The following is an 18,353-nucleotide window of genomic DNA, read 5'->3' as shown; positions in this document are numbered from 1 at the left end:
GGAAAACTTAAGACTCCTCTATGTGACAGATACCTAAATACCACTAGGTAACCTTGGTTGGACGGCTGGCAAGATTGAAGGTGGTTTAGGCTTAAATTTTTTATCTTATAAAATGGCACAGACTGAAGTTAGCAGAATATAAATTGCATTGCTAGAATCCTTGCAAGACAGCAAATAATACAAATATAAACATTACCCGGTATATATTTTGCACAAGATAATTTTTTTAGTCCCTTAAGTACATTAAGTACTGTACATGTTTTTTCAACTTATTTTTCAGTAGATATAGTAACTTTCTTCATTTAGTTTTAATCATTTACATGCACACACCATCCTAAATACATATTGTGAAAAAGGTAAAAAGTAGTCCGCGACGACTCAAACGACGTTGTACCGAGTCATCCGTTAAACGAATTTTTAGTCTCTAAAGTTTAGCATCGTAGTACCGAAACAATGTTAAGTGGGCCGACGTTGAGCGAGAACTTATTGTATTTAAAAATAAATAATCTATATGATATGGGCGTGAATGAAGCTGTGTGTTGCAGCAAAGACTGATATTTTCCACTTCAATGGAGCTGTGGGTGATTAGTGGGTCTCGTGTAACTGACCTGACCTGATGTAATATCAGATGGAGGTAGGGTGGAGGATTAGTGGTCTCATATAATGGCAGGTCACCCTTTTTTGGGTGGGATTAGTCATTAGTGGGTCTCATGACCTGAAGATGTCTTGAATAAACACAAAACCTAAAGTATTTTGAGGGAGATTGTGTTAAGTGTAAGTATAAATGAGCAAAGTTGTATCCCTTCAACATTACGTAGGAGCATGACTCTTGGAAAAATGCAAGCCCACCAAATTAAAAAATTGATTATATGATAACTACAAGTGCTACAGGACATTTAAGACCACCCTTTTCTTCCTAACATTACAAGCTATACAATGTGCTATAATTTAATAATATTAGATGTATAAAGATTTAAAAGCCACCGTTGGATAGCTCAAAAAATTCTGCTTCTATAAATATGATGTACAGGAGTTCCCCTACTTACAAACATTCAAGTTACAAACTTTCAGAGATACGAACAAACCTGTCCATATGTCCAATTGCCTGTTTGAAAACCGCGCCGGGTCGTACGTTCAACCTCCGTGCAATAGATGGCGCTGGCTGTTCAGCGTCACCCTGTATCCCCAGCGCCATTGTTGTTGTTGTGATCCTTTGCTGCCTCACGGTGTTATTCGTGGTTATTTGTGGTTTTGACGAATATTATTGACCCCAGTGGTGATGGTGGTAGTAAGAAGCTTCGCACTACTACGTTGAAAACTAAGGTGGACATTATAAAGCGTTGTGAAAGAGGTGAGAAAATGATAAGCATAGCAAATGCTCTTTGGATGAATCGTTCGACTGTTGTGACAATTTTGAAGGACAAAGAGCGCATTATGCAACATGTGAAAGGTTCTGTGCCAATGCATTCTACGATCATTAGTAAGAAAAGAGGCTCAGTGATCGCAGAGATGGAAAAACTTTTGAGTGTGTGGCTGGAAGACCAGCATCAGCACTGCATGCCTATAAGCCTTAACTTAATTCAGCGGAAGGCCATAAGTCTCTTTGAAAATGAAAAGGCTAAACATGGTGAGTGTTTATTTATTATTACTATACATGCTGTTCATACATTAAAATACTGTTTAAGGCTGGTATGAAATACTGTCGAGTATTATTGGGGTATAGCTGTTTGTACAACTTTTTTTTTACAATGCTGTATACAGTATTCAGTATTGACGAGTAATGTTGGGCTTACGAACAAATGGACTTAAGAACAGACCTCAGGAACTAAGTAGAGGAGCCCCTGTACTGTACTAAGAGGTTTGGGAGAAAATATCCGAGATATGATGTTGGGAAAAAATTAATGTTTATTAGGAGTTTAAAAATGTCCTTTTTTTTTTCATCTTATTTATGTATTTTATTTTATTTATTTTATTATTATTTTTTTCTATATAATTTTCGCCACTTATCATCTTACTAACCGTTTGGGCGGTCTATCCAGTGTTAGTACAGGAGGAAACCAGGGACTGGGAAACCTGTGATGTCCGGGCTGAGGCTCGAACCCTTGACATATTTTTTAGATTTATGCACGTTACTGCTGTACCACTGTGCCAAAACAATAACAAAGTCAGTGATGTATAAATTATGAAAAAAATAAAAAATTCTTGTGGGATAAATTGGCCACAGAACGAAGATGCTCAGACAGCACATGAGTGGCGATGACAGATCCCATTCTGACTTTTGTCGTGGTCACAGAAACTTAAAAACTTATTGCGTGTGCGAGAGGGTTAAATAACCGTTAAACACCTAGTAGATATTTTTGGGGTCCTTGTCATTGTTAAGTGAAATAATGGAGTAAAACATATATATTAAGGCATTTAAAAGAGAATGAATGACAGCAAATGAGACTAAGTTTATGTTGTTCTTGATTCTAGCCATCATGTACCATTGTAGGAAAAGACTTGCAAGAGTCAAAAAAAGAAAGCAAACTTGCATAGGAATGTTAAGTTGTTAAAAAAAAATGGGGAAGCTACTGTGTGTGTGTAGACAATGCAATGATGATTTTAAATGGGCAAAAGGATTATAATGGTGAAGAAAATCTAATCAAACATGAATGAAAATAAAACTAAGACTGGTTGTGTATGAGAAGACAGGATTGGTGGGAAAAATTTGGCCAGTTAAAACAAAATATGTATAGAAAATATGCCAGCCAAGAGAAAACCTATTGTTGTTTTCAATTACTCTTGCTTTCTTTGCCATACCCACTGTCACATATGTCTATGCCTTTACCAGTAAGTTTGATATTCCAGTGTTTCTATGAGCATGATGGGAATCTTAATAACCCTAAACCAATTAAAATAATCATGTCGTGCTATTATTTCTCTCAAAACAGCTGCAGTCGGTAGTCTTTGCTTTGGCATTGTTATTATTATTATCATTATTTTTATTACTACTGTATTGATTGTTGTATATTTGTGTGTAGTGCTTCACTGCCACAGTTTTCACCCTGGGGAGTATGCACTCAGCATATGTTCTACACGACTGAAGGAAGATCCAACTGTGTATTATGTTGTGGGGACAGCACTTGTCAATCCTGAGGAGTCTGAGTCGAAACAAGGACGGATCATTTTATTCTCATTTGCCGAGGGTAAACTGCAACAGGTATGTATATTTACATGAATAATTACTTCAGAATTAAGCATTATGCATATGTTTAGGAAATATTTCTAGTTGTATATAGGAGTACAGTAATTTCAGTGTGGAGTGGTTGTTATTTATAGATTTTGATGATGTGAAGGAAATAGAAGGATAAGATGAGGAAGGAACCAGATGGTATGGTAATCAGCATCCAGGAAGCAGTAGTGTTAGTGAATGACCAGAGAGCTTGGTGTCGAGTGATTTTTAAGAAAGAAAAAGAACATACTGCTGATGGGTGTTCCTGGCTTATGTGAGGGGAGGAATAAACCAGATTGAGCCCTCATTGTGGAAGGGGTGAACCATAATCGAATACATCTTTTCTAGTAGGGAGAGAGAATAATAATATAACAAAAGTAATGAGGGGGTAAATAAAAGAGTGTATCTGTTCTTCTTTTCTGGTCACTATACAATATGCAGGAAAAACTTAGTGAGATAAAACACACATGCTCACATGTACTGGTTTATAGCAGTGCATTTATGGGTTTTGTAAATACCATAATATTATTGTAAGTGTTAAACATAATAAGTTAAAGATATACTTGTCATTTCAGGTGGCAGAGAAGGAGATCAAGGGAGCATGTTATTCTTTATGCGAGTTTCAGGGCAAGCTCCTGGCTTCTATCTCAAGTACTGTGAGTAATATTTAGTGGGTTAAATTGCCTCTTGCTCTGTGGGGACACTTGAACCTGTGTTGTGTGTTGCATGACTTAGAGTTTCAAGCACTTGATATTGTATATATAGTTACTTTGCCTTGACGGAGAGGACATTTTCTTTTAATTTTAGGATATTTTGGTCAAAGTTCAAAGTTTAATAGCCTTTAATATTACAATAATGTCGAGTTAAAGGTAGTACAGTATAAAGGAAATTGAACCTTCAGCATTAGACATACAAATTTTAACTAACCTTTTCAGGTAAGACTGTTTGAATGGACGAATGAACGAGAATTGCGACTTGAGTGTTCACACTTCAACAATGTTGCTGCTCTGTGCCTAAAGACAAAAGGTGACTTCATCCTTGTGGGTGACCTCATGCGATCTATGACGCTTCTACAGTATAAGACATTGGAAGGCAGCTTTGAAGAGGTGAGGATGTTTGATTATGTAGAGTACAACTACTAATGGTGAAGGGAACCATGTGAAGTAAAAATTGTGTTGATCCAGAAATTAGATAAAATTCTCCCCTTCACTCTCAAAACTTTTATACACAAAAATATGATATTGCAGATTGCCAGGGATTATGATCCAAACTGGATGACAGCAATTGAGATTCTAGATGATGAACTCTTCCTTGGAGCAGAACATTCTCATAATCTCTTTGTTTGTCACAAAGACAGGTAAGAATTCTCAGACAGATTTTTATTCAACACATCCTCTGTAAGCATTTCATACATAAACTGTACAGACATCCCACAACTGATGTAGCTTCACTTAACTTGGTTTCATTATGATGTAGTTTATGAATTTGGGAACAATGTCATCAATCTTTGTTACCTTATCTAAGTCCAAAAGAAAAAGATCACCAATTAAGAATTCCCTTAAAAAGAATATGATGGATATTGATACCATACAGTACTCAGATTCAATATTTAAAAGAACACATTAGTAACATGCAAAAATAAGAATTCCAGACACTATATAAAAGTACAGTAATATGAGAGTACAATACAAATTAAATTCTTATAAGTCTGATTATAGCTTTTCACTTGACATATAACACATTAAAAACTGTTACTTGTAAATTCACTACGTCACTGGTGAACTTTTCTCGCTAATTAAAGAATCATAATGTTCCAGCTTGCTGCAATCTAGTGATCATATTCTAACTAGATATTCAAATAAATATTTGGAACTTCTTTGAACAAAAATACAGCAACACTTTAAACCCCTGAAACAGATATTAATCTCAGTACAGGAATTAATTTCATGTAAATTAAATAATAAAGTTATTCAGTCAGTTATTAATACAGATATAAAATTGCTTTCTAAAAAAAATCTTAGAAGTGAATAAATCATAGTTCAGTACCCTATACAAAATTATACCATGCTGGGATATGGGGACTGTACTCCTGTGGCAAAGCTTTGTTATATACCTGTATATGAATATATGGTGTTATTCTGTTAGAGTGAGTTACTACTGAATTAACATTGGCCTTCCCCTTAGTGCGGCCACATCTGATGAAGAACGGCAGCAGATGCAAGAGGTTGGGAGGTTCCACCTGGGAGATTTTGTGAATGTGTTCCGTCACGGCACTTTAGTAATGCAAGGAGTTCCCGAGGCATCCACCGTCACCCAGGGATGTGTTCTTTATGGCACAGTACATGGTGCTCTTGGTAAGTAAACTGGTTAAAAATATTTAGTAGGTATAAAGACTGGAAACTGGAAGTATCAAGCTTGCCTACTCTTAATCTCATTGATAGTCAATTTTTCTTGCAATGTGAAAACTTGAAAGTTCTTGAGTTAGTTACTCAATATATAGATGGTTCACATAAAATTTCTGCTGTAAAATTTTTCCTGTACAGCAGTTGATTCTTTTGATCACACCTCGGTAATGAATTGATAATTTGTCTGTAGAAATTTTTTAAATGGCACAGGTAGAATTTCCACTAAAATTGGCATTACTTATTCACTTTTTTTAAAGTAATGTTTTACTGTAAAATCTCTGGCTTTGTACTCAGGTACTGCTGCTGCATCATAATTTGGTTTGCCAATTTAAATAAGTTCCTTCCCTCCATATTCCTTTACTTATATAAAACTGATGTCAGTATTTCTCATATTTTCAGTGCAATTCATACCACAACTCATGTTATACAGTACATTATATCCACCCATGTAACCCAGCACTATAAAAATTTTGAGGATCCTTATGAAAATTGATTATTACTGGACTTTAAATCATCATGTACATTCCAGCACTAGGTACTGGGCCTTACTATGTCCCATGAAAAAACTACAAAAGTTAAATGCTCCAATTTATAAACAATCATATTCTTTAATATGTACAGGTATCTGGATCTTGAATGCTTTATTACAAGAGGCTTCCATGCATCCTCCTTACCTGTTTTTTAGGACCTCAGTGTGTTTGTCAGTTTTTTAAATATCTGCTAAGGGGTTTAATTTTTTTCAGGATTTGATACTGACTAGAATTGTATCATACTAACCAACTTACTCAAACCATTCCTTTCTTCCATTGTGTAAACACGTTGCCATTGCACATCTGTACTTCAGTTACAAATATCAGGAACCTTTTTAAGGTGTTTGTTTTACTAGATGTTCGAATTCTTATATGTCAGTCTAAACTTTTGAAATTAAACTCATATATTGGAAGTAAATATACAAGTAATCTTCCCATTAGTTGAAATCCCCTGTCCCTGGAACTTTCCAGTACCCAGAGTGGATTTTGAGCCTTCAGGGAAATTCAGGCAAAACTCGCCATTCCCAGCATGGGAACGAGTTTCTGAAGATGAAATCATACACGTTTTATGAGAAAATCTCTCCAAACCTTTCTGTTTTGGGCAGTCTGAGAGATGTCATCATACTCCAGCATCTCCCCACGTCCCGGGCAGGGTTGCCAGATGTACGACAAGCTTCACGGCCAACTCCACGCCATCTCACGGCCAAATTGCCCAAAATTCGGCCAAAGCTTTTTGGATGGGAAGCACAAGGCTATTTTTGCAATCCACACAAAATAAAAGTATCCCCTACAATATCCACTTAAAATGTCGTAATAAAACCAAATTTTCAATTAGAATTGAGAGCCCAAGAATTACATAGACATAATATCTATAATCTACAGTGAAGATTTACCTTAATCTGAAATGGTGGTGGAGAACTTGATAACACTAGTTGGCGTAAGCAAAAACGTCTAGTTCGTCATCGTCCCCTGGTTTGTTATATTTTCTACCACTGTCGTAAGACCCTTTCCATTTACTAGTGGACATTTTGAAAACTAGCACTCGGAATTTCAGAAAGTAACTCAGATGGCTTTGTAAGCTCTGAAGCTTAACCCATATGCTGGATGTGTTCAGCCTGAACAACTCAAATATGAGAACTAACAACTAAGGTAGTAACTAGAAAGATCAGTCAGCTCAGTAGGTCACGTAAACATGTGAAGAGGTGAGGTCACTGAGCCAGCATTTTCATTGTGAAATTTGAAAATCTGCCAGACTTTTCTTCAAAATCCACTAGATGAGGAATTAATACGTGTTTTACAAAATTCGGCCAAATAGTTTGGCCGTGAACCATCCATTTTTTCCACGGCCAGGCGAAGTTTTTTACGGCCTAATTAGAGAAATTTGGCCGTGGAAACGGCCATCTGGCTACCCTGGTCCCGGGTGGGTTAGCTGCTTGGGTAACTTAGGCCATAGGCTCACGCACTTACTTCATATTCTGCTGCCATTGTACAAGGATGATCCCTTGCTTGCTACTGCTTTTGTGTACAAGTTGTATTGTGCAGTACTGTACATTACTGTGACAGTACACAGTCAGCCAAGAATACAGTGTTAAAGCATTGTTAAGATGTAAAAAATGATTACAGTTACATTTACTGTATTGTACATTCAGCAGAGTGGACAGTGTTTGCCCTAACTGTAGGCTAGTGTGTAGAGGTGTATGTATTCATATAAAATGCATGTACAATCTCCTTCATGGAGGGCAAGGAGAGTGACAGTTATTAACACCTGCTACAGTGCTGTAGATGATACAGGATAAAGATTGGCCATCCTTCATCACAATCTCATAAATGACAATCTGCTGGTGAGTACAGTAGTATATGCAGTACAGTAGTGGTACAGGTATACAATATTTTGTTTATTTACAATATCTTTTATGTGTACGAGTACAGTGGTGTTTGCGTAAATATACAATACAGTACAGCTCTATGTCCGTCCATGTTAGATGTGTTGTTTAGACTCGGGAAAAACTTTTGCCAGCATCTGGAAACATTCCTGGCTAACCACTAATGGCAAAAAAAAGAGATGGATTGGGAACGCCACCATATACGTGCGCATTTAAGGATACTGCGTCATTTATCTTTAAGAATGTGTACAAAAGATTCATTATTGTTTTTACTGAATATGTATTTGATTGAATTAATCTTTATATCGAAATGAACAATACAATTCATTAATAATACATAGAATATTAAAACACACAAGAGGATAAGAGACAGCATTGTTGTCGGTGTTTACACCCATAATTTCAGTTATCCATCTGAAACTGAAGAAAGTAAGACCCTGGTTGTTGTAGTAAAATTAATGTAAAAAATATGTATGTTTTAATTAATGTTATTTAATGTACAGTAGAAGTAACCACTGATATTAAAGAAAAAGTGAGACTGATAGTGAAACGCCAATGTATACATGCGCACTCAAGGAAACATACGGTAGTCATTTATTTTAAGAATATGTACAAAAGATTCATTATTGTTTATTACTGAATATGTATTTGTTTCTGTGTGGATTAGCCAGTCTTCGATGTTGTGACTGAAGACTGGAAGAGTGATCCGCTTGTCATCCATCCTGTGTGAGTGCGTTACTCCGGGGGTCACCAATGTAGGGGCGTTGAAGTGGGTTGCGGTGAGCATCGCACCTGACAAAGACATACTCGGCGTTGAGTAGTGGAGGAGGGATGTGTTCAGGGAGATGGGAAGGCTGGCATGGGGCAGGAGCTTTGAATGCAGAAACTGCTTGTTGTAGTGTTTGCAGCAAGTAGTGACGGGCAGCAGGAGTGAAGTGGTCGAGGTCAGGAGTAGGTGAGAAGTCCTCGGGTAGGCGAAGGGGTTCGCCTAGGGCGAGATCCGCTGGGCTGCAGTCCATGTCTTCTTTGTGTGATACGCGGATGCCAAGGAGCATTATGGGTAGAACATCCGTCCAGCTGTAGGGGCCGTGCTGTGCCTTGATGGCGTCCTTCAGCTGACGATGAAACCACTATACCATGCCGTTGGATTGAGGGTGGTAAGAAGTAGTGCGGTGTCTGGAAGTGCCGAGGAACTGCAGGAGACTATGCCAGAGGTGAGACTCACACTGGACTCCTCGGTCAGTGATGACAGTTGTGGGAGGACCGAAACGGGAGACCCAACCAGACAGGAAGGCGCGGATGGCTGACTGCTGTAGCATTAGACATGGGAATGGCTTCTGTCCACCTGGTGAAACAGTCAATGCAGGTGAAGATGTAGGTGTTGCCGCAGGATGGAGGAAGAGGTCCCACAATGTTGAGTTGCACTACCTGGAAGGTTTCTAAGGGAGCACGTGTGTCGATGTATCTTAGAGGACTGGCAGGCCAGGCACTGGGCAGCCCATTTCCAAGTATCAGCCTTGATACTGGGCCAGGTGACACGTTGCGTGAGAAGGCGCTGGGAGGCCCCTACACCTGGGTGGCTGAGACCATGGATGCGGTCGAAGATAGCGCGGCGGTGGATGTGAGGCACAAAAGAGCTGGGCTGCCCACCGGACATGTCGCACCACAACTTGATGTTTGTGCCGGGAACGGGAAGTTTTTGGAGGGCGAGACCTGAGGGAGATGTCTTATATGCTGTAAGGTCTTTGTCATTCTCTTGAGCTACGGCGAGCTGTCTGTAATCCATGGGTGGAGGTGAGGGAAGAATGCTGGATATACAACGAGAGAAGGTGTCGGCGATCTCGTTGTGGCTGGTGAACTCTGAGATGTAAGCCAAGTGGCAAAGAACGCGAAGTGTATGTGTCTGGGAGGCTGAAGCGAAGGCGTGGACGAGGGGCTTGTGAGCTTATATACGAGTCCACCGGAAGTAAGCGTCACTGTTGGCCGACCCGCTGCACAGTCCAGACGGCTAGGCTTGTCAGAGAAACTTGTCACGCGATCGGCTACCAACGGCAGTGGCAGTTGTGTGTGTGTGTGCGTGCGTGCGTGCGTGCGTGCGTGTGCGTGGGGGGGGAGTACAATATGTTTGCCCTTAGGATAATTATTTCTTTTACCTGTAGTATTGTGTGTCTGTGTGTGTGTGTAATAATTGGGAAATCCTCTCACAAATAATCAGAAACAAATTTATTGACAATGTGACAGTCTACCCTCAAGTCTGCTCTCTTAGTAAAGTAATAAAGCATGACTTGAGGGTAGTCTGTTACATTTTTAATAAATTTGTTTCTGATTATTTGTGAGAGGATTTTCCAATTCTTATTTATGTGTGTGTGTGTACACACACACACATATATTCAATACAGGTAAAGGAAATTACTGTCTCTAGAATGAATGGCTCCCTGTCGTAGCCACAAAAATGCCGGCAACTTTAAAACTACCCACAGACATTCTTGGGTACATCCGGGGTGTCATACGTGAATAACCGAGATCCATGAAGTAAAAATCTGCGAATTTGAGTTGCATACTGTATTTAAAAAACAAAATGTAGATGATATGGGTGTGTGAGGTGCCTCGTGAATGGATCTGTGTCACAATGGATTTTTCCACCCTACACTGGGGAGTTTTCCCTGAGAGTAAGCGACACCTAGAGTAGGAGTATACGGTACTGTCCAATCTCCTGAATGTACATAATGTCAAGCGAACACCTTCGCTTGAGCTTAGGAGTGAAGTGGGTCACAAGATGTCTAAGGCCAGCATCCCTCACGATAACTGGCAGGTAACTGACCATGGGACACTAGTCTCAAGACAAAGATTACATGCGATTGTAGTTGCCAATTAGACAGATATCCCATAAAAAGTATTTCCTCCAACCAGAACATTCAAAATATGCCACAAAAATTAATAACATTCAGTAACGTCTCCCAGGGTCACCTAGGTGAATGTTCAGGAACATCACCCAGGATTTAAGGGTTCAGAAATATCAAAATTTCAATGTTAGCGAGGTGCCTGCAACCCAGATCCAATTATACAAGGTTTAGAAGAAAACTCAAAATTATTGTCATTCAAGATAATCTCAGGTTATACTTTGCCATCTCATTTTATCTTACAGCTGTAGATGATGTGAATGAACATCAAAATTGTATTATTGAAATATTTGTTCCCATCTTTTAATGTGGGTTTAATTTACAAACTTAAAAATCTTGTAACTGTGAACTAATGAAGTAAAATTATTTTTAATTTTTGCAGGACTGGTAACAAGTCTGCATTTAGAACTGTACAATCAGCTTTTGGAAATGCAGAAGCGACTTGCTCGTATTATCAAATCGGTTGGAAAGATTGATCATGATTTCTACAGAAGTTTTAGGTAAGTCACGATTTTGGATCAGGATGCACTGTTCAGTTCTCTTATCTGCTCATAAACCTTCTTTGTAAATTAAAATCTAATAACACCAACATTCAGACCTTTTCCTATTGCAGTGTTGGGGAAAAAGTTTTGAATGAAAAGAATATACATTTAGTTAGATCAGTTGGTAACACCATAGATTCACAACCCTAAAGTTACAATTTCGGTCCAATAACCACACAGAGATGAGATTTTTATTTTCTATGATATACTGTACTTTATACAGTACCGAGTTATGATTACTTGTCACGTCAAGTCTCTGGATTTAGCTAGGGGTTGATAGGGATCTATTTGCCATTATCTATACCAAGTCCTTGTTATCCGTGATTCCAAGTACTGTACTCATAAGGTTGGTCTAAGGGCAGCATCTCGATCTTGAGAGAATATTCTAGAAATATAAAGATGGAAAAAAATGTGCATTGCACAGCTCTTCTTTGCATACCTTATGCATAGTGAGTATATAATTTGTTAAAGTATTCAGAAATGTTAGAATTAGTGTTGAAGTGAGAAAAAGTGGTGTCTTGAAAATTGATAACTTTATTTGATTCCTCACTGGTTGTTTTTCTGATATACCTGTGGTATTAGAGCATATCTTCATCACCTTTGGTGTAATAACATGAAATATGTCTAATTTTTCACTTCTTAAAAAGCCTTATATATTTTTATTACTGTATGTTTCAGTAAATAAGTTTTTAAAGTTTTAATAAATAAATGTTAATGAAGACAATCAATCAGCTGATGAAACTGTACCGGTAGTTTTCCCTATCTCAAGAGATGGCTGCACAAGGAGACACATTGTCTGCTGGGCTGTGTCAGCAGTGATCTGTCTGGTGGCCAGTGACAGATGCATTTCTTTCTTACAGCATGCTATCATTTTTATAATAACATGAATCCATAATGTTATAGATACATTTAATTATGGCAGGTGTAAGAAAAAAAAATATAGTGAAGATGGAAGGCCTAAGTTTGTGTACAAGTATATGTGTGTACAGTACAGTACTGTATATGCATGTGAGCCATGAAGGTAGGTGGTGGCATGGCTGGTGCCAGGCTGTCTGACTGCCACATATTTGTCATTGTTTAATCATTTTATAGTAAGTATTATTATGATGTAGATGTACTGAAAATTTATTTAGTAATGCTGAAAGAAAAAAATACAGTTAAGTATAAATTGAGGTTGTAGACATCAGCTGGTCACTCGGACCTGGCAGTGCAGCAATTACCATGAGCAACCAGCACATAATCTCTCTCAACTCTTTATCACAAACTCACTCATTATAGGTTTCCCCTTCTACCTCTATCAATGGAGAAACAGTCACGCTACCGAATTCAGTAACAAAACCTTTCCTCTACCTCTTACCAAGTAGCCTCCACCCTACCATCAACACCTACCTGGGAGTCTAGGACAGTGTTACTTTACCGGCTGGTGCCTGGTTGAATGGGATATTTTAAAAGGTGTACATGTATAATAATGTGTTTACTTGTACCCAGATATGCTGTTCTTAGGTAAGGTAAGTGTAATGAGTGTAGGAACATATCTTCGTATATATAATGGTATAATGACTCCTTTTAGCGCTGGTTCAATTAGTGGTAAATAGGTGTTGTGCTGTTCATGACCAAAAATGGTTGTGGGTAACAATGGCCTGGTTTATACTCTGCTAGCTACTCCTCATATCAGGATCTGGGACTAAAGAAACTTAACTCCCTAAGAGGTTTTCCACGTTATAAACTACATGAAAAGGCTTAAAGCATGTTAGCTTTTCTGTTTTTGTTTTTAACATTTGGTTAAGCCTAAATAAATGTTGTGGAAAACACAGTACAGTACAGTATAATGTGAATAGGATACAAATAAAATTTTCTACGGTACCTACTGAAAGATTTGTTTTTCACAGCACTGAGCGTAAAACTGACCGGTGTGAAGGGTTCATTGATGGGGACCTGATTGAGAGTTTCTTAGACCTTAACCCAGAAAAGATGAAGGAAGTGGCCCAGGGACTGATGGTAAGTGGAGGCAAACCTTTAACATTTATAACAGATAGCATATGTACTGTACACCATGATGTAATTTTCTTTACCTGTTTGTATCATTATGTGCAGCTTTGTTAAACAAATATTTCAAAATTATTATTTTTATTTTTTTTATGGGGAACAGCCCACCCGGTCACAGGTCATCACCCCCACACCGGGGCCTAGGGGGCAAAAAAATAAGAATAAAATTTGATAGGCTCTCAGTCCCAATGGAAGCAGGTTTTCAAGGTTGTTCATGTAGTTATGAAATATTTAAAATATAAGGTCCAATAAATTGTAAGATATATATGTATATATATATATACAGTCAACCCTCGCTTTACGCGGTCCCACTTTACGCGTTTCCACGTTTACGGTACCCTGCCGAACACGGAATGCTCACTTTCCGCGGTGTGTGTACCCTTTTACGCGGAGAGCGGTGCGAGCAGGGTGCGCACAAGGTCGCCCAGTCATCAAAACATTACCTAGTTCTTCATCCGCCACAGCCGGCCCAAGTCAGTGATAGTGATAATGATAGTGAGGATATGGACTTGTATGGACTTTGAGGGGTTTGACAAAGAGGCCTTGCAAGCCTCTGTGGTGGATAGTGATACAATTGATGTAAGTGAGGGCCAATAATCTGCCCTCTGCCTCGGAACCAACCCCCCATCCCCGTGTGCCCAGCCATCTTTTCTACTAATGTAAGTGTTAAAAAAAACTAATATTATTGATATTTCTCTTAATTATTAATTGTGTGTGCATGCCATCATAAAATTAAGAAGTTATTTTTACTACAACGTAGGTATTGTGTCTGAAAAAGTGGAGTTTGGGGGTCGGCCCGGTCTCTATTTCAATTAATTGAGTCAGTGCATACTTTTGAAAGAATATACAGTATGTGAATGCTGTTAAGTCATTAGGTACAGAATCTCACTCTCACATACCTTCCAAAAAATCAAAGTGCATATTCATGAACAATCTAAAAAAAATTTCAACAAAGATAATTACTGCATATATGTGATGTTTTACTGCATTTTTTTTAAATTACATAAGTTGGTTATGACAAACTATTGAATATTATAACCTGCACTTAGCACTTTTTAATACTGTCAATTAAGGATGTTTAAGTTTAATAAGTATTCATACTGCCTTCCTAGAAATGCTTTGTTTTGTATTTTTTATGATATTGTCATTCTACAGATCAATGATGGTTCAGGTATGAAGACTGAAGCTACTCCAGATGATCTTATTAAAACTGTGGAGGAGCTCACTAGAATCCACTGAACACTTAAAAGTTAAGATATTATAAATTATACTTTCAATACTACAAACTCCTCAGAAGATAGAGATGAATCATTAGATTTTCATCAGTGACAACAGGAATCTTGGAACAACAGCAAAGTTAACTAGTATTAAACTTTCAGCTTATGAGTAAATGTTTGTTTTAATTAAGAGTACACTGATCCATGTGTTCTCTAAGTATCTCCCATAACCAGTGTTAATAGATCCTTGATTAAAAATGATTCTTGTTAGTTGCAGCACTTTAGTATACTGTACTGTATATCCTGCAATTGGAGTTTGATCTTTTGGTATAATAGAAAAGTTTATGCCAGTATTTGCTGCAGTTGTATTATGGGACTGACAGTAAAATATTTAAGGTATGTTTAATCTAACATCTTTTTTATCTAGGAATATCTATAAAGTGTTGCTGATGAGTGGAATCATATTTGACAAAATGAACAATATCAAGTACAGTATGTATTAAACAGGTTTCTATGGACTCAAGTTCCAAAGAAAAAAAAAATGGTGCCCCTCCCTATTTATATTTCTGAATACAGTAATTTGGATTCATCTCAAGCTTGGCTTTATGAAGGAATGACAAATGCAATACCATCAAGTACTTGCTACAAGCAAATTTTTCACCACTGTAAATCACCTGGAGGTAACAGCCAATGTAGTGGTAAAATTTTAAAGCTCTTGGAAGATACAGTATATGAAATGACATGCACATTGAAACAATGTAAAACTTAAGTGACTCAGATGTTTCCCAGGAGGTACTTAGGATATTTATTGCTGTAGTTCACAGTCAGCTAGTCAGTTTGAAACAGCTTAATTGAAGACAGTTTGCAGCATTTAATATGCCACATTAAGCACGCAATTGATCATATTGAGGTTAAGCACACCCATGAAGGGTTTCCCGAGTGTCTTAAATATATGCTATAAACATATTTTGGCTTCCAACAGAATAATTTAAATTAAAACCGAGCAATTAGTAAGTAGCAACAACTACTGATTATTTGTAATGCAATATATAAATTTTCTTGTGGCCTTTATAAACTGAAAAAGCTTTGGCCAACATCAATCATGTTAATTTAATACAGGGTAAGTTATAATATATGTTAGCCATTTTCAGCACAGAAACCATGTTTTATCTCTCATGTACCAGCAACACCAGGGATATTCACATGTCGTACACAACATTTTTACTGTGCAATCATGCTTGAAGCAAACTCCAAGACTCATAAATTATTATTTTAATTACTACTACTATTATTATAGTGTGTATGTGTAAGTTAATGTTAACGAGTGTGCATGTGTGTGCCTAATTGCTGACAGATTCATTCCAGTGGTCACATAATCTGAGGCATTACCAAAATTAGTGCTACTTGTGACATATCTTTACAGGAAAGAAAATTATGTAAAATATCGTAAAAGCATAGATGCAGGGTTGATAAGATAAGAGTAACTTGGCCTTGTATTGCAGCCTGGGTTCTGGAGCATGATGTATACATTATGCTTTCCAGCCATAGTACAGAGGCTTCAGAAATAATACTTTTTGAACAGACATGGCGCATATAAATTGCATTACCAGTATATAAATATTAGTATGCCTTTGAATTTTGTGGTCAGGTGCCTTTTATTTAACAAACCTCAACATTAAAATTGGTTGTAGAGAATCTTGATTATATCTACCACACTACCAATACGAGTGTCATTACTTCAGACTGAAATTGGGTGTACGTATTTTTTAACATAATTTGCCTTTCCAAGATTTCCCAAATTTACAGAATAACTTGCCTTGTTAATCTGGTTTCTGTTAATATTAGCACCCTTCGAAGTTCCAACTTCCCACAAGAAAAAAAAACTCCCTTTATGCTGCCTTCATACCTCACAAGATGGTCATATATGCACAGGATATTTAGCAACCACAAAACTAACCTGTTCACAGAACAGTATTCAGAATCCAACAGATCTTTTCTTGAAGTATAAGTACATAATAATAATGCATTAATAATAATATTATAGTACTGTACTTGTGAAGCTGGCAATGTAAATACAGTAGACCCTTGCCATTAGTGAGGGATAGGTACCAAGAAATGGCGCGAATTGGCAAAACCACGAATAACAAATTTTACCACCTTAGTGCACTACTGTATATCTATACCAAATAACTGACCAGACATGGCAGCACTCAAACCAGGAAAAATCCCACATCCCCAAAGTTTTTCTGGGTACTGGGAAAGTTTCTCAGAATTTTCCGGAAATTGTGCATTACTGTATTTCATCATCTGAATTTGCTCCCAGAACTGGGAAGAAAATCAGTTTCCAGAAATTTCAGAAAATGCACCTGATTTTCAGCCTCAGAATTTGCTCCCAGACCCAGAAAAAAAGGAGTTTCCAGAAAGAAAATGCGCCTGATTTTCAACTTAAGAAACTCGTTCATAGACCCGGAATTTAGAGAATTTTTTCTGTAAAATTTTCAGGCAAATTTCAATTCTGGGTTTTGAAGAGTTCTGCCTAACAGAGGTATTACTGTTAATAGTAATTAGAAATACATGGTAGCTAGCTAATATCATCAAGGGAAGAAGATCAACTAGCATATGTTGTCTATGATCTGAACTATATATTATACTTATTTTCTGTTGATGCTTACCAGGCTTGGGGTATGTCAAGTTACGAATCATTGCAATGCACGTGCAAGGCATTTGTCAGTGCCATCTTTTGCTGCAACACATAAACCAAGCAAGATCTCAGTGTTTTTAACATTGCTCTCAGCCAGTCATTTGAAGTATATTCTTAGTCCTCATAGCTGAAATATGGTAGCTCTTGATCTGCAACTTCATACTTTGTTGATTGCTGAAGGGTGATCAGACAGCCAGAAATTTACCTCAGCCATGAATTTTTTTATAGTATGAAAAGAGAATATCCAAAATACAATAAGGTAGAATTTTTTCCCCCATAGCTTATTACTATACTCACCCTTTATTACCTACACTACTAAAGAGAATATGATGGTGGTTACACTCATTTTTTGAAGTTGTTATATAAATATGCTTTGTGATGAAATGCAACAGTGATTCTTATATGTGACCACTGACGTCCTGTGTATATTGTGTCTGTCATTTTTGTTTGTGTAGGAATGAGCGAGTGCATGCTCATGCATATACTGCATTTTGATTAAAATGGTCTTTGATGTGTGTGTGTGGGCATGTATTGTGTATGAATAAATTATTTATAGCAAGAGTGGATAAACATTTACTGTACAGCTATGATTCCATATATGCGTTTGCATGAAATTACCCTGAAATGTGGACACCTGTTTCCATTTGCATGCAGTTGTCTTTCTGTTAGCGGAAACAAGACAGGGAAGATGGCTCCTAGTTCATTGAAGTTACAAGCATTATATGAACAAGACGATTTGCTATTAAACATCCTGGGTTTGTATTACGGTATATCATGCGTAAATCAAAAGGAAACGTAGATGGTGGGATCACAGATTGCTGCTGAAACGGACCATATATGGAGCCTACAATACTCTGGTGATAAGAAATAATAATGTTTGGTTATTATTGGATTACTAAATACATTGTCTGATGTATG

General features: G+C 37.5%; 1 protein-coding gene across 1 annotated transcript in view; it reads left to right on the top strand.

Annotated features, from left to right (window-relative positions):
- The window catches only part of LOC121861501 (DNA damage-binding protein 1-like), a 61,784-nt gene extending 43,788 nt beyond the window's left edge, over window positions 1-17,996 (top strand). The window contains exons 17-24 of the mRNA XM_042359299.1: window positions 3,021-3,199; window positions 3,787-3,867; window positions 4,147-4,317; window positions 4,459-4,568; window positions 5,396-5,565; window positions 11,312-11,429; window positions 13,361-13,469; window positions 14,673-17,996. Of these exons, the coding sequence (XP_042215233.1) occupies window positions 3,021-3,199; window positions 3,787-3,867; window positions 4,147-4,317; window positions 4,459-4,568; window positions 5,396-5,565; window positions 11,312-11,429; window positions 13,361-13,469; window positions 14,673-14,756 (1,022 nt within the window). The 3' untranslated portion in view covers window positions 14,757-17,996. The remainder of the gene's footprint in view (window positions 1-3,020; window positions 3,200-3,786; window positions 3,868-4,146; window positions 4,318-4,458; window positions 4,569-5,395; window positions 5,566-11,311; window positions 11,430-13,360; window positions 13,470-14,672) is intronic.
- The last annotated feature ends 357 nt before the right edge of the window (window positions 17,997-18,353 follow it).

The sequence above is a fragment of the Homarus americanus genome, unplaced genomic scaffold (assembly GCF_018991925.1).
Source record: "Homarus americanus isolate GMGI-L3 unplaced genomic scaffold, GMGI_Hamer_2.0 scaffold24260, whole genome shotgun sequence".
Taxonomy (NCBI): domain Eukaryota; kingdom Metazoa; phylum Arthropoda; class Malacostraca; order Decapoda; family Nephropidae; genus Homarus; species Homarus americanus.
Note: the sequence above shows the minus strand (reverse complement) of the source record. Positions and strands in the feature narration are given on the sequence as shown.